This window comes from Pseudophryne corroboree, chromosome 1 (assembly GCF_028390025.1).
Source record: "Pseudophryne corroboree isolate aPseCor3 chromosome 1, aPseCor3.hap2, whole genome shotgun sequence".
NCBI classification, from domain to species: domain Eukaryota; kingdom Metazoa; phylum Chordata; class Amphibia; order Anura; family Myobatrachidae; genus Pseudophryne; species Pseudophryne corroboree.
The window spans coordinates 146180561-146208484 of NC_086444.1; the positions used below are offsets into that span (position 1 = coordinate 146180561).

General features: G+C 46.2%; 1 protein-coding gene across 5 annotated transcripts in view; it reads right to left on the bottom strand.

The window, feature by feature from the left end:
• MAST4 (microtubule associated serine/threonine kinase family member 4) overlaps positions 1–27924 on the bottom strand; it is an 875018-nt gene that overhangs the window by 577600 nt on the left and 269494 nt on the right. For all 5 annotated transcript variants that reach the window (XM_063963429.1, XM_063963416.1, XM_063963420.1 and 2 more), the window contains exon 3: positions 24257–24381. In XM_063963429.1, coding sequence (XP_063819499.1) covers positions 24257–24381 — 125 coding nt within the window. The remainder of the gene's footprint in view (positions 1–24256; positions 24382–27924) is intronic.

Below are 27924 nucleotides of genomic sequence, written 5' to 3' on the forward strand. Positions count from 1 at the left end.
ATCGGTCCCGTTAGGCCATGCCCCCCATTTGGAAGCTGTCCCACGTCATGCTGTGGGCAAGCCCAGCACTCCAAACACTGCTGGGCAGCCTCCATCCTCCGGCACTGACCTTACTTGGCTAATGATGCCGTCTGCATAGCACTAACAGCGTGCCCCATTTCCCCAACCTCCCGAAGAACACTGCGGTAAGGAAGGTATGGGCTGCAAGCATGATGTAAATGGTTCCTGGGTCGGTTGACCCGAGTAACCCATTTACCCTGCCCTTAACCCGGGTCCAACCCTGCTGACTACGTGGGTTGAATTCCTGGGTAACTGGACCCAGGTTTATTTTTTGGAACCCTTTTACACCAAGCAAAAACCTAGGTTGATGCGTGTTCATGTGCAAAAATCCAGGGTAATTAATTTTTTTCCCCCTCATGGTGACCACTAGGGGGAGCAAAATGGAGCAATTCAATTATTGCTCCATACGGCACCCATTAGCTGTGGGAGAGACATTTGCGAAACTGCGGTGGTTTAGGCCCCCAAATGGGAGCTTGGGCGCACTAAGCAGGACTTTAGAAGGGATTAGTCGCTATTCACGAATAAACCCTGTCTACTGTATGTGGGCTTTTAAAAAGTAATGGGCACCCGATCAGAACAACAATTGAATTGCATTCAATTCCATTACTTTGGGCGCTGAAAAAAAAAATTTGAATTTTCACGATGATGGTTAAGGAAATCTGGTAGATTTGAAGATCAATACAGGTACAAAACCATTATAAAGAGCATTCCGGACATAATGTACAGGATTTATATTGAAAATGGCTTCCACTCAGTGCTTAAGCTGGACTTGTATGTTTGACAGAACCCACAAAATCGCTGGGATTAGTTACCTGGTAACGTGCTGCTGGAAATGCACTTCTTTCAAACATCCTGGGAATCGCTAGAAATTTGTAGATAAGATGGGAGTCTGTATTTCATTCATCTGCAAATCACTGTTCATACAACAGCTCTACAGCTACTATTTACGCATGAGTTGATGTATTTTCATTGTTCTACTGGGTGTTTTTTTTTTTTTTTACTTCAATGATTTTTATTGAACTTTTTTTTTTCAATAAATACACCAACTACGATAAAAATAAAAGTGAGGGGAACACAAAGGAAAAAGGGGGAGGGTGGTATGAAAATGTAAAAAGTGAAATATCAAAGAACATACACAAGAAACATATTTAGGTGAAGTAACAACAGAGATTTGTCCTCATATCTAGCCTCAATACACCATGCAGTGGGAGATGCCTAACTCTGTTAGCGTCAGGCATCTTGTTTTTCTGCAGTGTGATGCGACTAGGACGCACCGGGAGACTGCTGCTTAATTTGATATGTGGCACTTGTATATTTGTGTGTGACGGAGTCTGTATACGGAGCACAACAGATGTTGGCATGGAAAAAAGTCACAGCTGCCACATCATAGCACATCATATACAGATTCGGAGACTCAGTTGCACATAGATATACAAGTGTAAAAAAAAAGGGACCTGGTGCGCTGAGGAGATATTTGGCACCCTGCTGCTGCTATAACAGGGAACCCAGAGCAGAGGCGCTAATGTGTTTGAGTGCACTAGTGTCAGGAAACAGAACCTAGCATCACACATCTTACCAGTGTGCAGTCTAATCCGGCTCTAGGGGTCCCTCTCATTCCACCTCCTGCCGCACTGGCACCCCTGAACTCTGCTCCAGCTCCCTGATATCTTTCCCGCAGGTCTCGGGTACTGGGCGCCGCCATGTTGCGGACGGTCAGCTGACCACAACTTCACCAACAGCAAGCATCAGTTCAGTCACATGATTCCACTGACCAGCAAGGGGGATAAAAGGGCTAGACAGAGCTCTAGCAAATTGCCCAGAACAACGTCGCTATCTCAGCTGCATCTAGGCTCAGACTCCAGCGTTCATTCCTCGTTTCTGAAGTCCTGTTTGTTTTCAGCGTTCCAGCAGTATTACCAGCACTGTGTTCAAAGCGCATAGTAACATCTTGAGCACTGTGACTCCATCTTAAGCAGCATTACCAGCACTGAGATTCCAACACTTAGTAGTAACACCTGTACTGTATCTCCAGGAGCTTTAATTCCTTCCAGTGTGTCCTTGTGTGTGCTGCTGCACTTTCTCCCAGAACCAGTCCGGTTTAAGAGCAAGCTATCCGGTGTGCATTTGTGTGTACTCCAGATCCAGTTGTGTCTCCGGTTCAAGCAAGTCAATTCTCAATCTGATTTCAGTTCCAGTTGTCTCTCCGGTTCCAGTTTGGTTCAAGCAAGTTAGTTCCCAAGCTGACTCCAGTTCCAGTTGTCCCTCCGGTTCAAGCAAGTCAGTTCTCAAGCTGACTCCAATTACAGTTGTCTCTCCGGTTCCAGTCTGGTTCAAACAAATCAGACTTTGAATTTATAACAGTTACAGTATCTCAGCTGTGTATTCTTATACTTAATATATTTAAAGTCATGATCTTCTCCCTGTGTACCTCATACGCAAGACTTACCTATGTCCACTGAGTTTCCTGCACCGTGTGCCTACCACATACCACAAAGAACAATATACAGATTCAAATTCAAACTTGAGTTTACAAAATACCAGAGTTCTGACACACTAAGCTTGTCGCCTTCTGTAGCTTAGAAATGCCATGAGAGCCATTTAATTATAGGAGAGGAGAGCATTATAGAATATGGAGCTGCAAAAGTTTCAATTTCAAAATAATACAGAATTTTAGAAATTACTTTATACAGAGTAGGGGGAGGGGGCAACTGACGCGGCTCTAGCTGCAAGCAAAAGTTGGCCTGTCAAATAGTGTTCAGCTTTGGGTAGAGAAGGAGGACACCAATGAAGGAAAACAAGTACCCGATCCGGGTGGACAGCAACCTTAATTACTTTTGACAATAAATCAAAAACCGCAACCCAAACTGGTAGAGGGCAGAACAGTACTAAAAAAAAAGGAGTGCACCTTCTTCCGGGATGCGGTTACGATCCTCGCAGTCAGAACAACAAAGCTGGGATCCCGGCCGCCATAATGCAGGCAGGGGGCTCTGGACTATTCCCAATCGTAGGTGTCCATGACACCCGTAGAGTGGGAGCAGAACCTGTGGCGAGCGCAGCAAACCACGGAACCCGCAAGGGGCTTTGTTGCACTCATCCCTACTGTCAGCATTCTAGCGGTCGGGATCTCGACATCGGTATGCTGACTGTCGGGATCCCGACCGCTCTGGTAAAACATACCCAACACCTTCTTCCGAGTACTGATGTCAACAGTGTTTCCAGCATGATGACCACATTTTCTGCAATGTATCTGGCGTACGGTAAAGTCTGTGAAGCAATTTGACAGGCATCTCAATATGATTAGTACATCTAGAAATAAGAACTGAATTTGTGTAAATTCTTTCCTATTGCAAAGGATCAACTTCCCGGAGTTGCTAGACCAGCAATTTGTCTGGATATAATGGTACTAGAAGGTTATGTCACCTCGAAAAGAGCGTAATGTTCTTTTACTCAAAAGCAGTGCTGGAGGCAAGGACAAAGCTCTACGCTATTTAAAAATGGCCAGTAACCAATGGGCAATTTGAAGGTACTAGTAATGGGGAGGCCATAGGTTGACTGGAGTTGGAGAAAGAATAAACCTCCCGGCAGGCAGTCAGTGATTAGACAGCTGCTGACTCCAGTGCAAGCCTGTGTATCCTGCAGTGTGACCCGTCATGACGGACACGTGTATGACATCACACTCACGGAGAGAGGAGCTGGGAGAAGATTAAGGAGGATGAGGTGCGTGCTGCAGTGCTGGTGCAGACAGTATCTGTACCTGCCAGTGCCTTTAGTATTATTTTAATTTTGTTAATGTGATCAGCCTGCTACAAAAGTGGGGTGGGATGGGGGAGAGGGGTATAAATTACATCACTAAGCTCTCTTTTAAGTGCACACTGACTGAGGGGTGTAATATTAGGTATCATAAGGGATGAGGGACCTGATAGGCTGCTACAATCAGTGTGGGGCAAGAGGTGTCACTGAATGCAGTCACACTAATGGGTATATAATAGGTATTATGACTTTGAATGCTTATTATTACACCCATAGTGTGACTGCATTATATATCAGTGCCTCCCCCTCCCCCCCTCACTAATTGAAGCAGTCTTGTAGGTCCCCCATCCCTTATTATACCCATTGTTACACCTCGCAGTCAGTGTGCACTTAAAATACAGAAGAGTGCTTCAGATTGGAAAATACTGATATTGCTTAGGACCCCCATGAGGTCTAAATCTGCCTCGGCTTGAAAACCATGTGCAATGTGCTGAGTCAGGTAACCTAACGCCTGAAGGGATAAATTCCTAGAAGGTCATCCCCAGTCTGCTACTGAAAGAACATGACTGTTCCATAGTCGGAGAGCATCCATAATAACTAAAAGACAACATTTATATAGGGGACAAACTGTGTTTGGGATGCAGAGCAGGTCTGCAGTGGGGAATCCTGCCAGAGTACTAAATTTAAGGTCAACCCAAGACTAAGTAATAATGTGTACCAATTACATCTCTGAAGGAAATTCAGGGCAAATCTTTGCTTCAAAATGTGTTTCAGGGTCTTAGTAGTGTCCTGGGTTATAAAGGATCTTATCCTGGAAATATTTTTGAGATGAAAATGGCAGGACTGCGAGAGGAACTGAATGTGTGGCTTGAAGCAGAGGGAGGAATCAAGGATAACTCCAAGAAAACATACTTGAGGGCTAGAGGAGGTAGTTGTGCCATCAACAGATAGTGAAATTGTGGGAGGTGAGGTTATGCAGGAAGATGATCAGCTCAGTCTTAGACATGTTAAGTTTAAGAAAGCACTGTGACATCCAGGACAAGATAGCAGAGAGACAGTTGGAAATACAAGTGAAAGGTAGATTTGAGTGTCATCAGCAGAGGGGTGATATTGGAAGTCAAATGAGCAAGAGAGAAAAGGAGAGTCCCAAGAACAGAGCATTGGGGGACACCTACAGTTAGTGGAAGTGGGGGGGAGGTGGACTCATGAGAGGAAACAGAGAAGTAGCGGTCAGAGAGATAGAAGGACAGCCACGAAAGAGCAATATCACACAGACCAATCGAGTGAAGAATTTGCAGGAGGAGAGGGTGGTCCAGAGTGTCAAAAGCAGCAGAGAGGTCAAGGAGAATAAGCAGAGAGTAGTGGCTATTGGATTCGGCAGCATGGAGGTCACTGCAGACTTTCATGAAAGCAGTATCAGTGGAGTGGAGTGGAGAGGATGAAAGCCAGTCGGAAATGGGAGAGGGAGGAAAGAAAGGCAGTAAGACGGTTGTAGACAATATGTTCAAGGTGTCTGGAGACAAAAGGGATGAAAGTGATGGGTCAGTAGTTGGACAGAGTGTTAGGATTAAGGGCAGCATTTTTAAGAATAGGTGAAACAAGGGGCATGCTTGAAGGCAGTGGGGACAGTGCCTGATGAGAGGGAGATTGTGAGGAGGTAGGCAAGTTGAGAACAGGCAGAAGGAGAGAGGTAGTGGAGGAGGAGGAGAGAGGGGATGGGGTCTAGTGGAGAGGTAGTGGAGGAGGCGGGAGGGGAAGGGGTCTAGTGGGGAGGTGGTGGTGGTACCGGATGAGGACCACTACTTCATCTCCAGATACAGGGTTAAAAGAAGTCAGAGTTGGTGAGATGGATGGGGAGGAGTAGTCAGGGAAATGAAGGGGGAGGTTGTTGAGGGTCTGTTGGTATGTGATGTCCTGACGTATGCAGTCAATTATGGATGTGAAGTAAGTGGCAAATTCAAGGGCAGAGAGTGAGGGAGTCAAGGTAGGGAGGACAAAAGAGGGAGTTGACGGCTGCAAAGAGACGCTGGGGGTTTGAAGATTGGGAGGAGATAAGCTTCTTGAAGTATGACTGAAATGGAGGAAGTCCGCTTTAGAGAATGATTATCTCCACTGTTGCCCAGCAGTATGTGAACATTTTTGCACATATATGGTGCATTTGGAATGCCACGGTTGAGGTGTTCATCTGCGAGTGTGAATAGTGGTCACTGGAGCAACAGTGTCAAGTGGAGAAGCAGTATGGAAGTGACCTGTTTAGGGCACGAGAGAGAGAGAGTAGGAGAGAGAAGTGAGTCAAGCAGGGAGGATAAGGAAACGGTGTCAATGACCTCAATGTTTCGCTTAGTGATGGTAGCCGTGGGAGGTAGAGATGGAGTAGCAGAGAGGGTAAGTTAAAATAGAGCAGATGGTGTCAGAGAGAGAGAATGGGGAGCTGGAGAAATCAGAAATATCACAACAGTGAGTGAAAACCAGGTGGTGAAGCTTGTCGCACCTTTTACTAGGTGATCGTGCAACTTGAATGCTGGAGTTTGTCTTTCATTAACATTCACTCCATCCACTCTAAAAAAATATTCATGTTCCATTTAATTCCTTAGCTTTTGTGTCCCCAACTGCAGGAAAGGTTAAGGAATATTTGCCAAAAGGTCAACAGCATTATAATGGATCAACCTGCAAAATGGTCTGATGCGCACTGCGCCATTCATCCCTGGCTGTGACAAGGGATACATTCACTGTGCAAGCGCTTAAAAAAAATGTTCTGCATTGTTTAAAAGGTTTCTTCTTAACATTTGTATCATCAGATGAATAGTGCAATGATTCACACTCTGAATAATCAGCACATCTTGCAAGGATGCAAAATAATGAGGTGTATTTTTTCAGCTGAAGAACTGTAAACTCATTTTCCACAGATAAAAGGCATTTCTCTGACGGAACGCAGTGGTTATTGCTATATGCTTCCGAGAATTATTGAAGCAGCGCTCATGAAACGAGTGTAACTATGTTAATCCATAAATAAGGACACAAATAATATCCTCACAATCTCTAAATGAGATAAAAAAGGTAAACTATACCTTGGTGTACACATCAGAATGAAACTGCTTTTATATATATATATATATATATATATATATATATTTACATATATATGCACAATGGAAGGTGGTACTCTGAGACTTTTATCAGTTCAAACAGCGTGCTTTAATCGACGTTTCGGGAGACGTACTCCCTTCCTCAAGACACAGCAAACAAGTGTACAAACAGTGCAAAGCAACATTTAAATAGCTTAACAGCCCCTGGCTCGCCCATTCCCGCCGCAGGCAGCGGCGTCCCGGTCCACGGCAGATTAAGGTCCACGGCAGATTAAGCTATACACATGATACATAGATGACCTCCTGCTTTTCTGGATGGGCCAAGAGGAGGATCTATCACGGTTGGTTGAAACACACAACCGGTCTATGAGTCCAGTCAAATTTACTCTTAACACCCATTTGTCTGAAATTTGTTTTCTGGACATTAAAATTATGTTGCGGGAGGCACAGATAGACACGACGGTATACACCAAGCCCATTGACCGCAATACGCTGCTCAGATATGATAGCTTTCATGCGCATGCATTAATTCAAGGCTTACCTTATTCCCAGTACCTCAGGGTGTGCAGAATTACCAGCGCCCCTGAGGATCTGGAAATACAACTTGAAGCCATGACTGACAAGTTTCTACAAAGGGGGTATCCCCCTGGATTATTGAAACAGGCATGCGCAAGGGCCAGATTGATGAACAGACATGAGCTACTCCAAGCTAAGACACGCACAGATCAGTCCACCAAGGTGGCGTGGGTCAATCAATTCAATACTGCCAGTAAGACAACTTGTAAAAAAGTTAAACAAATGTGGCCCATGATAACCTCTGACCCCAATTTACAGGCGTTAAAAAACAGCAGAATCATGCCATGCTACACCCGTAGCGCTAATTTAAAAGATTTAATAGTAAAGAATGATGTGACTGGATTCAAATCGATGCAACCCAGCACTCATTTCCTAACACGCAAAGCGGGGTGTCACAAGTGTCTGGGCTGCACAACATGTAGCTACATGCTGACAGGGGACTTTATCACGCATCCCCACACAGGAAGGAAGATCAGGATTCAACGTGCACTCACACGCAGTTCAGTGTTTGTCATCTATGTGCTGATTTGCCCATGTAGTTTATACTACGTGGGCAAAACACAGTGCATGTTTAAAGAAAGGATGGCCCAGCATCGATCTGCCATCAGGGCTGCTTTAACGGCGGGCAAAAGTGATCAACCAGTGGCGCGTCACTTTGCACAGATGCGTCACAGAATGGCATCGGTACGATATAAAATTGTGGACCAGGTCCCAGATTCATTGCGGGGAGGTAACCGTGCCAATAAATTGTTACAACTCGAGGCAAGGTGGATCCACAAATTGGATACGATCCACCCACGGGGCTTAAATGAATATTTGAGCCTCAATTGCTTCTTGTAAAGTCAGGAGGTCGGGTCCACATACCATCTTTATAGAGTGGCCCCTCTGTGAGCCAGGCAACATGCAGTCAGGGTGCAGGAACGCCCATGCTGCATGTTTCATGCAAATACCTGAATAAATATACGCAGACGAATGTGACTGAGATACAGGTGTCATTAGTCACTGATGTGGTTTATGCTGTCTAGCAGCACGCTATTATGGATCAGTATTACAGTAACCAGTTATTAGATTGATATAGTCTTGAGAATAGGGGATATGCCTCACTGATTATCAGGTATCTTTCATAACCATTAGAGAATGGTCTCTGGGTTTTAAAAAAAAAATGTATTTTAGAAATGTTTATCACTTTCTCCTTCACACCCTTGCAGCATGCAGTGTGTGTCCTAATGTGCACTTTGGGGATTTTTTAAAGTTTTAATCACTTGTTTCCGCAATATACGGTCAGATTTTACTGGTCACTGTATACGTTTGATTCTTATTGTTATTGTTTAGTAACATCCCCATGGCAACGCGCAGTCACTTCCTGTGTTCATCTCTGCAGCAGCGGCATCACCCGTCCACGGAAGGACGTCACGGCCGAGGGGTGGAGTCATCTGAACCCGGAAGTGCGGGCGCCGTGGACCGGGACGCCGCTGCCTGCGGCGGGAATGGGCGAGCCAGGGGCTGGTAAGCTATTTAAATGTTGTTTTGCACTGTTTGTACACTTGTTTGCTGTGTCTTGAGGAAGGTAAAAACGTCTCCCGAAACGTCGATTAAAGCATGCTGTTTGAACTGATAAAAGTCTCTGAGTGCCGCATTCCATTGTGCATATACTAAGCTACCATTGCTTAAGGAAGGCACCGGAGCAGGTACCCAGCAGGGACGAGGAGTGCCGGACCCAACAGTGCAGTATATATATAACACAGCAACAAGGACCGGCACTCCTGTATCACAAGCAGTGTAAAATGCCTAGGTGCCAGTAAAAAATAATGCACAGTTCTATGGAGAGATAGCACTCTTGTATGTTATTTTGATATTGTCCTGACGAAATTTAAGATATTAAATGAAACGTTGACTGCATTATGCTGTGCTGACAGCTTTTTTTGAGGTTGCTAACAGCATGTTTCATCAAGTCCTGGAGTGCCGTATCTCTCCATAGAACTGTGCATTATTTTTTACTGGCACCTAGGCATTTTACAGTGCTTGTGATACAGGAGTGCCGGTCCTTGTTGCTGTGTTGTACGATTGGGGGAATAAGCAGTGATCCGTTTTGCAAGCGACGGTCACCCCTTTCTCCATATAGACAAGGCACCCTACTATTTATTTCCAGGATACAGATTGTCTTTCTTTTTCTTTTTTTCTTTTTCACTTGGTTGCACCTGCACTTTATCCACAAATAATTTTGTGTGGGTCTCCAATATGGCAACTGGAACTGAACAACCCAGCATCAGTGGCTACAGGGATGTGGCCTTACCACTTGGCGAAATGCTTTCCCTATCAGAAAGTGATGCGGAGGGCATTCTGTTTCCAGAAATCACGGATATTCCGGACGTAACCATGCCCAATGGACAAATTTTTTTCAAATGATTGAAATGGAAGAAGAAGGAAATAGACTATTTCCTACACGGCTCTACATTAAGTGACTATTTCCGCAAAAAAATGATTCCAAGAGGCTTTAGGGTTAAGAACACCCCCACCATAGGAAAATTCAATCCAGAGTTTTGCCGACGGTGGGTGGCTGTTCTTAACAAATGTAGCTTTGATCTACTATTATTAGTTATAGAAGAGTCCAACCAGGAATTGACTCGCATCAAGGTTAACATCCAGGAAATTGAAAAAAACATTGATGATACTTTTACGAATGATCCAGAAACTGATTGGATGAATAAATTACAGGAGCAGACTGCTAAATACAAACAAGATCTTCTCAAATACAAACGTGAAAAATTGTCCACGGTCCAAAGGGATTATCAGCAGGGCACTGTATATCCCTAGGTTAATAACCCAGGTGTCTCCTCTAAACCTAATAAATCTTCCAGATGGCGTCAACCACGGTATCGCACCAGTAACGATACATCTGGTACACAATCATCACAGAGTGACCGAGACAGTGATTCTACCAAAACCTCTGGTAAACCCCCTTTAGGGGTTCGCACTCGCGCTCAGCGCGAGGCTCCCCCAAAAAAAGCAGGCGAGGGGGCCAGTGGCAAAGGATCTTCAAACAAGAAACGAGAAGTAAAAAAACGAACATAGTGTTCAATTTATCTAGTAGGATTTTGTCCAATGAAGAGGTGAATGTTCTTAATGAAGGACTCTCTTTTATTCCATCATCTAAATTTGATAAGTTCAACTGGACAGTAGACCTCCATAAATTCACGCGACAGATACGACTGAAAGAATTTTTTGATAAACAGCCTGTTCAGCTTCCATCTTTACAAATGCAAAGATTTAGACCAAAATCAGCTTTTGACCCGTCTTCTTCTAACAACTCTCTGAAAGTATTCACAAGGACTCTTAATCAATACGTCATGGATGATGTAAGCAATTCTTCTCCGCCTAGGAATAACCTCACGAAGGCAGAACGAGTGGCCCTCAAAAACCTACAAGGCTATAAGGATATAGTCATCCGACCCGCCGATAAGGGCGGGGGGGTAGTGGTCTTGGACCTTGAATACTATCGACAAGACATCCTTCTGCAATTGAATGACACCGAAGTGTATAAACAATTAAGGTCTGATCCCACCACAACCTTTAAGAAAGAACTAGATATGGTTCTACTGAATGCGGTCCAGAATGACTATATTACTGATAAAGTTTGTCAAGCTCTATCTACCAATCATCCCAAAACCCCAATTCTATATTCTATCCCCAAGTTGCACAAGAATTCTACACACCCGCCCGGGCGTCCCATCATCAGTGCCCGTGATTCCATTTATTATGTGATCTCACAATATTTGGATAGTTTTTTGCAAGATCTCATTAAAGACCAACCCACCTATCTTAAGGACTCTTCCACCTTTCTTAGAAAATTGGACACTTTGTCGACTCTTCCGGATGGATGCCTTCTATGCACATTGGACGTGGTATCATTATATACCAACATCCCCCACACCCGGGGTGTACAAGCAGTTCGTAGATTTCTCATGGGGAATCTGGCGTACCGGGGTCCCGATATTGATTTTTTCTGTGAGCTGTTGACCTTGTCCCTAACAAGAAATTATTTTTTATTTGACCAGCACTTTTATGTACAACAACGGGGTTGTGCTATGGGATCTTGTGTGGGTCCGTCCCTGGCCAACATCTTTATGTTTGAGCTTGATAGGAATCTTTTTCTCCTGAATCCCAGCACGCAATCAAAAATCTTATATTTAACTCGTTACATAGACGACTTGTTCATCATATGGAAGGGTACCAGCGTGGAGTTCAACGTGGCAATGGAACAAATTAACACCATGGATGCTAATATACACTTTACCTATCAGACTAGTGATCAAATGGTTCATTATTTGGATGTTGAAGTTTCCTTACTTAATGGAAAAGTGACTACAGATCTCTTCAAAAAACCTACGGACCGTAATACTATCTTAAGGGCAGACAGCCAGCATCCGGGTTTTGTCACTCGCAGTTTACCCAAATCACAATTCCTACGGGCGGTTCGTACTTGTGATAGCTTGGAAAAGGCTGAGAAACGCATCGACCTAATGATACAGGACTTTGTTGTCCGGGGTTATGATATCATCCAATTAAGAAATACCAAGAAACAGGTCTTGGACATTCCGAGACAAGAAGTGCTTTCCATCAAGCCTCCCAGTTCTAGCGGAGACAATAGGATTCCTTTTGTACAAGAATACCACCCGTTTAACCATAAAAATATGCAAATGCGCAAAAGTTTATGGCCCATTCTTACTTCTGATCCTGATCTTAAATCCATCAAACATTGTAAACTCATGCCTAGTTACAAACGCAAACGCAATCTTCGTGATATGCTGGTAAGAAAATAAGAATTTACTTACCGATAATTCTATTTCTCGTAGTCCGTAGTGGATGCTGGGGACTCCGTCAGGACCATGGGGATTAGCGGCTCCGCAGGAGACAGGGCACAAAAGTAAAAGCTTTAGGATCAGGTGGTGTGCACTGGCTCCTCCCCCTATGACCCTCCTCCAAGCCTCAGTAAAGATACTGTGCCCGGACGAGCGTACACAATAAGGAAGGATTTTGAATCCCGGGTAAGACTCATACCAGCCACACCAATCACACTGTACAACCTGTGATCTGAACCCAGTTAACAGCATGATAACAGCGGAGCCTCTGAAAAGATGGCTCACAACAACAATAACCCGATTTTTGAACAATAACTATGTACAAGTATTGCAGACAATCCGCACTTGGGATGGGCGCCCAGCATCCACTACGGACTACGAGAAATAGAATTATCGGTAAGTAAATTCTTATTTTCTCTGACGTCCTAAGTGGATGCTGGGGACTCCGTCAGGACCATGGGGATTATACCAAAGCTCCCAAACGGGCGGGAGAGTGCGGATGACTCTGCAGCACCGAGTGAGAGAACTCCAGGTCCTCCTCAGCCAGGGTGTGCCCCTGACCAAGTAGCAGCTCGGCAAAGTTGTAAAGCCGAGACCCCTCGGGCAGCCGCCCAAGATGAGCCCACCTTCCTTGTGGAATGGGCATTTACATATTTTGGCTGTGGCAGGCCTGCCACAGAATGTGCAAGCTGAATTGTACTACACATCCAACTAGCAATCGTCTGCTTAGAAGCAAGAGCACCCAGTTTGTTGGGTGCATACAGGATAACAGCAAGTCAGTTTTCCTGACTCCAGCCGTCCTGGAAACCTATATTTTCAGGGCCCTGACAACATCTAGCCACTTGGAGTCCTCCAAGTCCCTAGTAGCCGCAGGTACCACAATAAGCTGGTTCAGGTGAAACGCTGACACCACCTTAGGGAGAAACTGGGGACGAGTCCGCAGCTCTGCCCTGTCCGAATGGACAATCAGATATGGGCTTTTGTGAGACAAAGCCGCCAATTCTGACACTCGCCTGGCCGAGGCCAGGGCCAACATCATGGTCACTTTCCATGTGAGATATTTCAAATCCACAGATTTGAGCGGTTTAAACCAATGTGATTTGAGGAATCCCAGAACTACGTTGAGATCCCACAGTGCCACTGGAGGCACAAAAGGGGGTTGTATATGCAGTACTCCCTTGACATACTTCTGGACTTCAGGAACTGAAGCCAATTCTTTCTGGAAGAAAATCGACAGGGCCGAAATTTGAACCTTAATGGACCCCAATTTGAGGCCCATAGACACTCCTGTTTGCAGGAAATGCAGGAATCGACCGAGTTGAAATTTCTTCGTGGGGCCTTCCTGGCCTCCCACCACGCAACAAATTTTCGCCACATGTGGTGATAATGTTGTGCGGTCACCTCCTTCCTGGCTTTGACCAGGGTAGGAATGACCTCTTCCGGAATGCCTTTTTCCCTTAGGATCCGGCGTTCAACCGCCATGCCGTCAAACGCAGCCGCGGTAAGTCTTGGAACAGACATGGTACTTGCTGAAGCAAGTCCCTTCTTAGCGGCAGAGGCCATGAGTCCTCTGTGAGCATCTCTTGAAGTTCCGGGTACCAAGTCCTTCTTGGCCAATCCGGAGCCACGAGTATAGTTCTTACTCCTCTACGTCTTATAATTCTCAGTACCTTAGGTATGAGAAGCAGAGGAGGGAACACATACACCAACTGGTACACCAACGGTGTTACCAGAACGTCCACAGCTATTGCCTGAGGGTCTCTTGAACTGGCGCAATACCTGTCCAGTTTTTTGTTCAGGCGGGACGCCATCATGTCCACCTTTGGTCTTTCCCAACGGTTCACAATCATGTGGAAGACTTCCCGATGAAGTCCCCACTCTCCCGGGTGGAGGTCGTGCTGAGGAAGTTTGCTTCCCAGTTTTCCACTCCCGGAATGAACACTGCTAACAGTGCTAACACATGATTTTCCGCCCAGCGAAGAATCCTTGCAGTTTCTGCCATTGCCCTCCTGCTTCTTGTGCCGCCCAGTCTGTTTACGTGGGCGACTGCCGTGATGTTGTCCCACTGGATCAATACCGGCTGACCTTGAAGCAGAGGTCTTGCTAAGCTTAGAGCATTGTAATTGCTCTTAGCTCCAGTATATTTATGTGGAGAGAAGTCTCCAGACTTGATCACACTCCCTGGAAATTTTTTCCTTGTGTGACTGCTCCCCAGCCTTTCAGGCTGGCATCCGTGGTCACCAGGACCCAGTCCTGAATGCCGAATCTGTGGCCCTTTAGTAGATGAGCACTCTGCAGCCACCACATAAGAGACACCCTTGTCCTTGGAGACAGGGTTATCCGCTGATGCATCTGAAGATGCGATCCGGACCATTTTTCCAGCAGATCCCACTGAAAAGTTCTTGCGTGAAATCTGCCGAATGGAATCGCTTCGTAAGAAGCCACCATTTTTCCCAGGACCCTTGTGCAATGATGCACTGACACTTTTCCTGGTTTTAGGAGGTTCCTGACTAGCTCGGATAACTCCCTGGCTTTCTCCTCCGGGAGAAACACCTTTTTCTGGACTGTGTCCAGAATCATCCCTAGGAACAGCAGACGTGTCGTCGGAGACAGCTGCGATTTTGGAATATTTAGAATCCACCCGTGCTGTCGTAGAACTACTTGAGATAGTGCTACTCCGACCTCCAACTGTTCTCTGGACCTTGCCCTTATCAGGAGATCGTCCAAGTAAGGGATAATTAAGACGCCTTTTCTTTGAAGAAGAATCATCATTTCGGCCATTACCTTGGTAAAGACCCGGGGTGCCGTGGACAATCCAAACGGCAGCGTCTGAAACTGATAGTGACAGTTTGTACCACGAACCTGAGGTACCCTTGGTGAGAAGGGCAAATTGGGACATGGAGGTAAGCATCCTTGATGTCCAGGGACACCATATAGTCCCCTTCTTCCTGGTTCGCTATCACTGCTCTGAGTGACTCCATCTTGATTTGAACCTTTGTATGTAAGTGTTCAAATATTTCAGATTTAGAATAGGTCTCACCGAGCCGTCTGGCTTCAGTACCACAATATAGTGTGGAATAATACCCCTTTCCTTATTGTAGGAGGGGTACTTTGATCATCACCTGCTGGGAATACAGCTTGTGAATTGTTTCCAATACTGCCTCCCTGTCGGAGGGAGACGTTGGTAAAGCAGACTTCAGGAACCTGCGAGGGGGAGACGTCTCGAATCTCCAATCTGTACCCCTGGGATACTACTTGTAGGATCCAGGGGTCCACTTGCGAGTGAGCCCACTGCGCGTTGAAACTCTTGAGACGACCCCCCACCGCAGCTGAGTCCGCTTGTACGGCCCCAGCGTCATGCTGAGGACTTGGCCAAAGCGGTGGAGGGCTTCTGTTCCTGGGAATGGGCTGCCTGCTGCAGTCTTCTTCCCTTTCCTCTATCCCTGGGCAGATATGACTGGCCTTTTGCCTACTTGCCCTTATGGGGACGAAAGGACTGAGGCTGAAAAGACGGTGTCTTTTTCTGCTGAGATGTGACTTGGGGTAAAAAAGGTGGATTTTCCAGCTGTTGCCGTGGCCACCAGGTCCGATGGACCGACCCCAAATAACTCCTCCCCTTTATACGGCAATACTTCCATGTGCCGTTTGGAATCTGCATCACCTGACCACTGTCGTGTCCATAAACATCTTCTGGCAGATATGGACATCGCACATACTCTTGATGCCAGAGTGCAAATATCCCTCTGTGCATCTCGCATATATAGAAATGCATCCTTTAAATGCTCTATAGTCAATAAAATACTGTCCCTGTCAAGGGTATCAATATTTTCAGTCAGGGAATCCGACCAAGCCACCCCAGCGCTGCACATCCAGGCTGAGGCGATCGCTGGTCGCAGTATAACACCAGTATGTGTGTATATACTTTTTAGGATATTTTCCAGCCTCCTATCAGCTGGCTCCTTGAGGGCGGCCGTATCTGGAGACGGTAACGCCACTTGTTTTGATAAGCGTGTGAGCGCCTTATCCACCCTAAGGGGTGTTTCCCAACGCGCCCTAACTTCTGGCGGGAAAGGGTATAACGCCAATAATTTTCTATCGGGGAAAACCCACGCATCATCACACACTTCATTTAATTTATCTGATTCAGGAAAAACTACAGGTAGTTTTTTCACACCCCACATAATACCCTTTTTTGTGGTACTTGTAGTATCAGAAATATGTAACACCTCCTTCATTGCCCTTAACATGTAACGTGTGGCCCAAATGGAAAATACGTTTGTTTCTTCACCGTCGACACTGGAGTCAGTGTCCGTGTCTGTGTCTGTGTCGACCGACTGAGGTAAATGGGCGTTTTAAAGCCCCTGACGGTGTTTGAGACGCCTGGACAGGTACTAATTGATTTGCCGGCCGTCTCATGTCGTCAACCGACCTTGCAGCGTGTTGACATTATCACGTAATTCCCTAAATAAGCCATCCATTCCGGTGTCGACTCCCTAGAGAGTGACATCACCATTACAGGCAATTGCTCCGCCTCCTCACCAACATCGTCCTCATACATGTCGACACACACGTACCGACACACAGCACACACACAGGGAATGCTCTGATCGAGGACAGGACCCCACTAGCCCTTTGGGGAGACAGAGGGAGAGTTTGCCAGCACACACCAAAACGCTATAATTATACAGGGACAACCTTTATATAAGTGTTTTTCCCTTATAGCATCTTAATATATATAATCATATCGCCAAATAAGTGCCCCCCCTCTCTGTTTTAACCCTGTTTCTGTAGTGCAGTGCAGGGGAGAGCTTGGGAGCATTCCCACCAGCATTTCTGTGAGGGAAAATGGCGCTATGTGCTGAGGAGAATAGGCTCCGCCCCCTTTTCGGCGGGCTTCTTCTCCCGTTTTTCTGAGACCTGGCAGGGGTTAAATACATCCATATAGCCCCAGGGGCTATATGTGATGTATCTTTTAGCCAGTATAGGTATTTCATTGCTGCCCAGGGCGCCCCCCCCAGCGCCCTGCACCCTCAGTGACCGCTGGTGTGAAGTGTGCTGACAACAATGGCGCACAGCTGCAGTGCTGTGCGCTACCTCATGAAGACTGAAAAGTCTTCTGCCGCCGGTTTCTGGACCTCTTCACGCTTCGGCATCTGCAAGGGGGTCGGCGGCGCGGCTCTGGGACCGGACTCCATGGCTGGGCCTGTGTTCGATCCCTCTGGAGCTAATGGTGTCCAGTAGCCTAAGAAGCCAATCCATCCTTCACGCAGGTGAGTTCACTTCTTCTCCCCTAAGTCCCTCGTAGCAGTGAGCCTGTTGCCAGCAGGACTCACTGAAAATAAAAAACCTAACAAAACTTTTACTCTAAGCAGCTCTTTAGGAGAGCCACCTAGATTGCACCCTTCTCGGCCGGGCACAAAAATCTAACTGAGGCTTGGAGGAGGGTCATAGGGGGAGGAGCCAGTGCACACCACCTGATCCTAAAGCTTTTACTTTTGTGCCCTGTCTCCTGCGGAGCCGCTAATCCCCATGGTCCTGACGGAGTCCCCAGCATCCACTTAGGACGTCAGAGAAATGATATTTCATACATGGACAGTGTAACCCCCAGGACCTTCTTGTCTCGACAGCCAGGGTGCTACAAGTGCCTGGGCTGCACTACTTGTAGGTCCATGGAATGTGGCCCCACTTTCAATCACCCCCATTCTGGCACAAAAATCCGGATTAAGCACATCTTATCCTGCCAAAGTACATACGTCATCTATTACATCAAATGCCCTTGTGGCTTATTCTACATTGGCAAGACCATTCGCCAATTTAGGGAAAGAATGGCATTGCACCTCCAGGCTATACGGTCTGCCCTAGAGGGTACCCCACAGGAGCAACCTGTAGCCCGTCATTTTCGTGAGGCCAAACATTCTTTGGCAAGTCTACGACATAAACTCATTGACCATGTACCGAGCAACATCCGTGGGGGAGATCGAGGAACATTGTTGCTCCAGAAGGAGGCCCGCTGGATCTTTGAATTACGGACATTGGTCCCGTATGGGCTGAATGAATCCAACAATTTAGGATGTTTTTTGTGAATATCTTTTAAACTTATGCTTATATATGGGATTACCTTTATATATAGGGGTACTAGTTTTTTTGTACTTTTTTGTACTTTCGGTGCTAATGGGATCTGCTTTGTTTATCAGGATATTTTCCCTTTATTAACAGGCGATAGGTATTCTTTATTAACACTACATTGTAATTTTCGGCAACCACTAGATGTGGGTTATTGTACATAGGGTACATTGCCTGTAAGTACTCCTCATATGTATTGTGGGATTTGGTCATTTGTAATCAGAGTGTCAGTATATCTATAATCTCACTAACTTTGATTTTTGTCATCTCAGTTAGATTTTGGCATTCCAATTATCCATATTGCCATGTTGCAGACCTGTGTACATGTTTTTAACAGGGGTGTGTATATTTATTGTTGTTTTCTGACCCTCAGCATTGTAGCGGCTAAACCCGGCGGGTTACTATGACAACGGCGCTGGAGAGCGCGCGTCGCTGAATGGTGACGTCATCAGCCCCCGTCCGGGACCCGCTCATGCTGCGTAGACGAATCTGTATGGGGTGTTGGTATTTAAGGTAAGCACTCTTGTATGTTATTTTGATATTGTCCTGACGAAATTTAAGATATTAAATTAAACGTTGACTGCATTATGCTGTGCTGACAGCTTTTTTTGAGGTTGCTAACAGCATGTTTCATCAAGTCCTGGAGTGCCGTATCTCTCCATAGAAATAGATAGATAGATAGATAGATAGATAGATAGATAGATAGATAGATAGATAGATAGATAGATAGATAGATAGATAGATAGATAGATAGATAATGTATATAGATATATATATATAAAATATATATATTCTCATTTAGAAAGGGCAAGGGAATAGGATAATCTTTAGCAAAACAGCAGTTACACTTTACATATATATCCGATCATCTCACAAATATCACAGAATTGTAAGAAAGCTAGACTTTTTATATGTTAGGAAGGAGACTTTTCTCCAGCTCTGGCAGAACTACAAGTCCATGCATGACTCTTTATTATGAAACATATGTACAATGTGATGTCATTAAATATTGCTTGCACAAAAACCGTCCCTTTAATACCCCTTTCACACCGCACAAATAACCCGGTATCGACCCGGCATACTGCCGGGTCGACACGGGTCGGCGTGCGGTGTGAAAGGGGCATTGCCGTAACCACGGGTCGCCTGACCCAGCAATTCAACCCGGGAATAAAGCAGTGTTATATCCGGGTTGAATACCGGCACAGTGGCTGCGTAAACGGGCTCCCGGGTAGATGCGACCCGGGACCCGTTTACTAGATAGGGAGAGGCGCCTCCAACTCCGCCCCCGGCTCCAACCCCCCCGCTGCTATGGCAACCCGCCTGGCTTATTGCCGGGTCGGGAAAGCCTGCAGCAGCTGCCAATGCCGGATCCCACCCGGGAAGGACCCGCTTCCAATTCCCGGGTGGGATCCGGCATTGGCAGTGTGAAAGGGGTATAAGTCATGTGGAATCTAAGATTCAAAACAAGTGTAGGCAGGGACGGATTGGGATCGAACACCAGCCAGGGAAATTTATTAAAGCAGCCCTAATGGGGGCGGAGTCTGTTGGAGGAGGGGCCTGTTAAGAGGGGGGTCACTCCTCAGAGGTCCTGATTCTGAGATAGACACAGTTGGGGCCTCCGTTGCTTAACATTATGCTAATGTTTACCTGCGGCTTTATGCATATGCTGCTACAATTCCCTTCCCTGATGTACATCTGTACGTCTGAATATACAAGGACTGACATGCTCACTTTCAGTGTTTACTGACAGTACAATCATGCCTTTAATCAACTTCTGATTTTTATTGATTTTTCATTCTACAAACCCCTTCTTTTTTTTTAACCTTATATGTTTCAGAGTAACACACTACATACAGCACAGTACAGGGAGGAGGAGCACACACTACATACACATACCTCCCAACTGTCCTGCTTTCAGCGGGACAGTCCCGCTAATCGGACCCTGTCCCGCTGTCCCACCCGCGGGCAGCAGTGTCCCGCGGGCGGGGGAGGCAGTTGGGAGAGCCTTTGATCACCTGCTGCTCTGCTCTGCAGAATACATGCAGAATACACTGAATACATGCTGTGCGCACGCTAGGAGGGGAGCGGGGGCTGCCCAGCTGCTCGGGGAGCGCTGGCCACGCCCCCAAAAGGCAGGATAATGCCCCGTTTGTCAAGGCCACGCCCACTCAGACGAGGTCACGCCCCCTTTTCGGATCGGTCCGCGCAAGAGTCCCGACTTACTCAAGCCGAAAGTTGGGAGGTATGCATACAGCACAGTACAGGGAAGGAGCACACACTACATACAGCACAGTACAGGGAGGGAGAGCACACACTACATACAGCACAGTACAGGGAGGGGGAGCACACACTACATACAGCACAGTACAGGGAAGGAGCACACACTACATACAGCACAGTACAGGGAGGGGGAGCACACACTAAATACAGCACAGTACAGGGAGGGGGAGCACACACTACATACAGCACAGTACAGGGAGTGGGAGCACACACTACATACAGCACAGTACAGGGAGGGGGAGCACACACTACATACAGCACAGTACAGGGAGTGAGAGCACACACTACATACAGCACAGTACAGGGATGGAGCGCACACTACATACAGCACAGTAAAGGGAGGGGGAGCAAACACTACATACAGCACAGTACAGGGAGGGGGAGCAAACACTACATACAGTACAGGGAGGGGGAGCACACACTACATACAGTACAGGGACAGGGCATATACAAGTAGTGAAACACAGACACAGGGGACCAGTGCAGTGGAATCTGTCCAAGTGGCCAATCTGCCACTGATTATATTAATAGCCACCACATTATTACATGCATAACACCACATTACACGTATAGCACCGCACTACACGCATAGCACCGCATTATACGACTAGCACCACATTACAACGTATGGCACCTCATTACACAAATAACACCACATTACATACGTAGACACCGCATTACATACATAGCCACTGCATTACATAAATAGACCCATCATCATAGACAGACATTGGGCAGCTATAGGGATGAAGGACTTTGCATTAGAGATTGTCCCAGGGCTGGCTGTGAGTGCTGCCTGATCAGCTAACATCCTGAGAACAAGGTACGTCCTGCTCCTGTCCAGTTCCCAAACCATTCTCTGTGACCGTGGACGACCTAACCCTTACACCATCATGATAATGCAAATATAGTAATTAAAAATAGTGAACCCGGCTCCGACCATCGCTATGCTGCTGCTCCCAGGCTCGTTGAAGAGACCTTTGGCCGGGGCCAGAGAGAGGATGCTGCTGGGCTGGTTAACTTTCTCCAGGTTCCCCGTTGGTAGAACAGCTTCACCACTTTTCACCTGGAAGTGCCCGCTAAACTAATTTACGGATTACAATCCAATGAGCCGCAAGTGCTGGAAGCATTGTGAGCCAGCCAAACCTGAGTGTGAATCGGCCTGGAGGGGGGGGGGGTTATCGGTGGTATGAGACCGGCCCATCGGAATCTGTCATGGTGTCCTGGTGGGCCAATCTGCCCCTGAGTGTAGGTATTAGGATGCTTATGTATGGGTAGAATTATATCACAGGGTCTTCGTATTTATCGCCTGCCAAGAACCAGCCTTATAAAAAAATCATTTTAAAAGACTGGTTAGTGGAAGTGTGTATATAGTAAACACCCCTTCTGTTGCCAACAGCCTTATCACCAGGATCAAGCCCGCTGTCAGGTACTTGTGCAGCATTTGCACCCACAATCCCATATGATTACATGGTAAGAATGGTGCAGCAGCGTGGCATATTGTCAGACACATGCACGGAAACTGGCATGCTGCAGCACGCTGCGAGCAACAACGTAAGTGGACCCATCTGTATATACAAGGTTGGTGAGGGTGGTTCACACATGGGTGCAAAGCTTACATAAAACCAAAATGGACCAATATTTAGGGTACCATTAGTACAGAAGGAGAACTCAGTAAATATAAAGTGATACTTTGGGGGGGCATTTGGCAGGAGCTACAGTATAGTGGTGACGACTCAAACTGTTGATACTTCACATGGATAACTGGCTTAGTTAATGAGATCATGGGAGTCTGATTACAGGCATTTGTAAAAGAAAAAGATTCTGGAAATGTTCCAAGAAAGGAATTGGTAGTTACACCATACGTGCCAAAATTTGTTTTGAGATACACAGAAACATAGACTTTGGCGGCAGATAAGAACCACTTGGCCAATCTAGTCTTCCCACGTACATGCACACACTTACATACTAGGGATAATTTTTGATGGGAGACAATTAACCTACCAGTATATTTTTGAATTGAGGGAGGAAATTGGAGTACCCGGAGGAAACCCACGCAAGTACGGGGAGAATATACAAACTCCACAACCGTTAAGGCCATGGTTGGAATCGAACCCATGACCTCAGAGCTCTGAGGCAGTCATTTCAACTATTCCATCATCTGTACCGCCCACAAGATATCATGAGGAGACGTGGCATTGTCAATCATGGCACTATGAATTACATCAATGTACCCCCTCACCCAATGCTTAATGCCATATTTTGTACCTTTGAGCAACAGGAGGCAGAATGATGGGAGTGCTCTCCAAAATTCAAGAGTTTTATGGACATTCTAGGAGCGTAGTTTTGTATGAGTTCCACATTATTCGCAATTTTAAAGTATTATAGGAACGTTAATGCAACAATATAAAGAAAAAAAAGAATCACAAAATAAAAACAAAAAATAAATATATACAGTATATATGAATAGGCTATAAGAAGAAACTACATGTCATTATATATTTGCTTCTGACTGAAGAAATGTTTATCCATTGGTGATATAACTTTTTAAACAGTAATTAGATATCCAAGGCTATAGCCACATTTCCGGATTGTTTTTATTAGCCAAAATTTAAAGCAATTGGGAATTTCCATACTTTTGTAGATTCTTTTTACCAGCAGTTCTGTAGTACAATCTTTCCTATTAAATGCAAAAGCCTAGCTCGCTAAAATGAGTAACAAGATGCCAAACTTAATTTTAGAAATGCATCTCTGCATTAGAGATATTTGCATAAGTCTAAAAGATTAGGAGGTGGAATGGAGACATGCTCATCCTTCCTTTCATATGCACACTTAAGAAAATTACAGGCTCGATAAATAAGCATATCTAAATTCTCGTCAGTGTTATGAAACGACGCCTCAATGTACTTAAAATTTGGAAACCACAGTTCAAGAACATGTCTACTTTACAATCTACGCAATTGTCATTGTGGAATACAGCCCACCTATCAATAGAGAGAGTCATCTAGTTAATGAGTGAGCTGCAATATGCCACATAGTGCATCGTAGGACACAAGACAGACACCTGGCTAAATACGGCGCCCGTATAATTAACAAGTACCTATGTAGTCATAATAGTACTTTTTAGTTATGTAATAAAAGCATATACACTGTTGAAACATCGCTTTTACACCACTAGCAATTGTCTTGCCTGTAACCATAAACTCTATATAATATATCTTGATGAACTTGAAAAGGATAGGTAATTAACAATATATCCCATCAATGAAAATAGGTCATAAATAAAAACAAATAAAAAACATATCTACAGCTTAAGCATGTGAAGTCATGATGCTTTCAACAAAGACACTGAACGCCACCTGCCCAGGGCAAGAGAGACACACTGCAATAAAATAAACGTTCCGTTCAATTTGTTGCGTGGAGAACTTTTCTAACTCTTCTGGTATGTATTAAGACCAATATTGTTTTATTAATATAAACATAAAAAAAACAAAAACATACAAGAAAACAAAGATTACTCACCAGGCTGGCTGTAAGAGACGGGGCAGACTGTCCTTGAGCCTGGCTCCGCATCCGCACAAGATTAGAGGTTTCTGTAGAGGCTTGCCATGTTTGTTGTACAGATCCTGTAGGTAGCAGGTATCGCCCTGAAAACAAACTGCAATTAATTTCCAGAATCTTTTAGATTTTTTTTCTAGAATAGGGAGAAAAACCATAAAGTTAATTCAAAAAAATCTATTAGTCCAACAAAACGCAAGAGAAGATAAATGCTATGCCATTTATAAACCTTACAGATAAAAGCCAACCACGCAACCAGCTTTCATTAGCACCATGCTTAAAGTGGTTTACCACCATCATTCAAAGGAAAGAAAATAACACAAACGTCCTTTCTCAAATATATTATTTTAGTGTGCCTCACACTCCCAGCGGGTACCCTACAAAGGAGAGCCAATGGTGGAGGTCATAACAGCGGGATGCCACTAAAGGATTATTATTGGGAAGGAAAGTGTGTTTACGGATTTGCTTAGTGACGTTTGAAAACCCTGTTAAATGTCCAGTGGTACTTGATACCCCTCAAGAACACTTAATGCCCAATCAATTATGTAGACCAGGCATGTGCAACCCGCGGGCCGCATGCGGCCCAAGTCGGCTAGTAATGCGGCCCAGGAGCAGCGCTGCAGCAGAGGTTTTTTTTTTTTCGAGTACGGACACCACATGTGAGGCTGAGCCGGCCCCAGCAGGCTGTCAGCACATCCTGATTGGATTGCTGCTGCTGCGCCCTCTCCGCTGTCAGTCACAGTGTAGCCCTCCTCCGCTGCATAGCGGCACACGTGACTGAGCAGCGCGAGAGTAGAGGAGCCCAGCGGAGAAGTTGGTTGTACAAGAACACGTAAGTGAGCCGTGGGTGGGTGTCTGTCCGTGGCCGCGCCGCTGTACAGTGTCCCGGGGGGGGGGGGGAATCAAGATCTGAAGTCCTGCGCCGCTGTACAGTGTCCCGGGGGGGGGGGGGAATCAAGATCTGAAGTCCTGCGCCGCTGTACAGTGTCCCGGGAAGGGGGGGGGGGAATCAAGATCTGAAGTCCGTGCCCGCGGCCTGCGCCCCTGTACAGTGTCCTGTACAGACGTCCCTCCCGTAGTACAGCAGAGAGGAGCGGCGGACGGAGGCAGCGCTGCAGGAGCGGTAAGTATGTGTCTGTGTGTGTGTGTGTTTTTTTTTACAGCTACAAGGGGCACAGTACAAGGGCGCAGCTACAAGGGGCACAGTACAAGGGGGCAGCTACAGGGCAACAACTGCAAGGGGCACAGTACAAGGGGGCAGCTACAAGGGGCACAGTACAAGGGGGCAGCTACAGGGCCACAACTACAAGGGGCACAGTACAAGGGGGCAGCTACAAGGGGCACAGTACAAGGGGGCAGCTACAGGGCCACAACTACAAGGGGCACAGTACAAGGGGGCAGCTACAAGAGGCACAGTACAAGGGGGCAGCTACATGGCCACAACTGCAAGGGGCACAGTACAAGGGGGCAGCTACAGGGCCACAACTACAAGGGGCACAGTACAAGGGGGCAGCTACAGGGCCACAACTACAAGGGGCACAGTACAAGGGGGCAGCTAGTGCTACAGTAGTGAATACAGTTTTTTTACAATACAATCTTTTTTTTCATTTCATATGATAACTCTTTCTGGATAAACTGATGGAATGATATGGAATAAGGAAGGAATCACAATCAGCGCTAGTTAAGTTGAACTCTCCATCTTTCTGTTTTTTTGTGAGCTAGTGCTACAGGGCCACAACTACAAGGGGCACAGTACAAGGGGGCAGCTACAGGGGCACAACTACAAGGGGCACAGTACAAGGGGCGCAGCTACAGGGGCACAACTACAAGGGGCGCAGCTACAGGGGCACAGTACAAGGGGGCAGCTACAGGGGCACAACTACAAGGGGCACAGTACAAGGGGCACAACTACAAGGGGCGCAGCTACAGGGGCACAACTACAAGGGGCACAGTACAAGGGGCGCAGCTACAGGGGCACAACTACAAGGGGCGCAGCTACAGGGGCACAACTACAAGGGGCACAGTACAAGGGGCACAGTACAAGGGGGCAGCTACAGGGGCACAACTACAAGGGGCGCAGCTACAGGGGCACAGCTACAAGGGGCGCAGCTACAGGGGTACAACTATAAGGGGAGCAGCTACAGGGGCACAACTACAAGGGGCACAGTACAAGGGGGCAGCTACAGGGGCACAACTACAAGGGGCGCAGCTACAGGGGCACAGCTACAAGGGGCGCAGCTACAGGGGCACAACTACAAGGGGCGCAGCTACAGGGGCACAGCTACAAGGGGCGCAGCTACAGGGGCACAACTACAAGGGGCGCAGCTACAGGGGCACAACTACAAGGGGCACAGTACAAGGGGCACAGCTACAGGGGCACAACTACAAGGGGCACAGTACAAGGGGCGCAGCTACAGGGGCACAACTACAATGGGTGAACGTCTTCCCGCGTCAGTGAGGGCATAATATTCATTCATTCGTTTGTAAGTATAATTTTCATTTTTATAGGTACCGACCCTTTTGGATTCTACTGGACAAGTGGACGTGACCGGCGTGGGATGTAGGTAAGTAATCTGTCTCTCATTCAGGTATCGTTACTGTTATTTTATGTGCGGCCCAAACCAAATTTTCATCTTCTAATGTGGCCCAGGGAAGGTGAAAGGTTGGACACCCCTGATGTAGACTATACAAGACTACCATAAACAAGAAACATGCAACAATAAAACCCAGACTGAAGAGATGGAAAAGGGTACTGTATGAAGCCACATTCTGCTTGAGGAGAAGTCATTTTGATATTATAGTGAGGAAAAGAAACTGGAGAGGGGAGAAAGGACGGGCCTGAGTTCTCTCCTTTATCACTAAAAATCAAAAGAGTTGGTTCAACCAAGAGGAAGATTAGGGGGAGCTGAACAAAGAGCCGAGGTGTCACCTGGTATTATCCAATGTTTTCTAATACAATATGGGACGTACTTTATAAATCTACAAGTTATTCGCTTATTGGGAACAATTACTGTAGATCTCTTTACATACTGATCACCAATGACTCAAAATACAAATTATACAGATTCTATTTTACTGCAGGTCTATATTATAATATGCAGAAAATAGGATTTTAATTACCTACCGGTAAATCCTTTTCTCGTAGTACGAAGAGGATGCTGGGGTCCACATTAGTACCATGGGGTATAGACGGGTCCAACAGGAGCCATTGGCACGTTAAGAGTTTGTGAGTGTGGGCTGGCTCCTCCCTTTATGCCCCTCCTACCAGACTTGGTCTAGTAACTGTGCCTCGGGAGACAGACATCTTCAAGAGAAGGATTTTACACAGATAGTGGCGAGATTCACAACAGCTCACACACAAGGCAAACCAAGCTAACTAGCTTGAAACATCAGCAACGGCTGAACAAGATTACTTACCAAGTAACGAACCAGTACTTAACCTAGAACTAAGCAGTACTGAACTAAATAACCACGGCAGGATCACGAAACGCTGGGTGGGCGCCCAGCATCCTCTAATTACTACGAGAAAAGGATTTACAGGTAGGTAATTAAAATCCTATTTTCTCTTACGTCCTAGAGGATGCTGGGGTCCACATTAGTACCATGGGGATGTACCAAAGCTCCCAAAACGG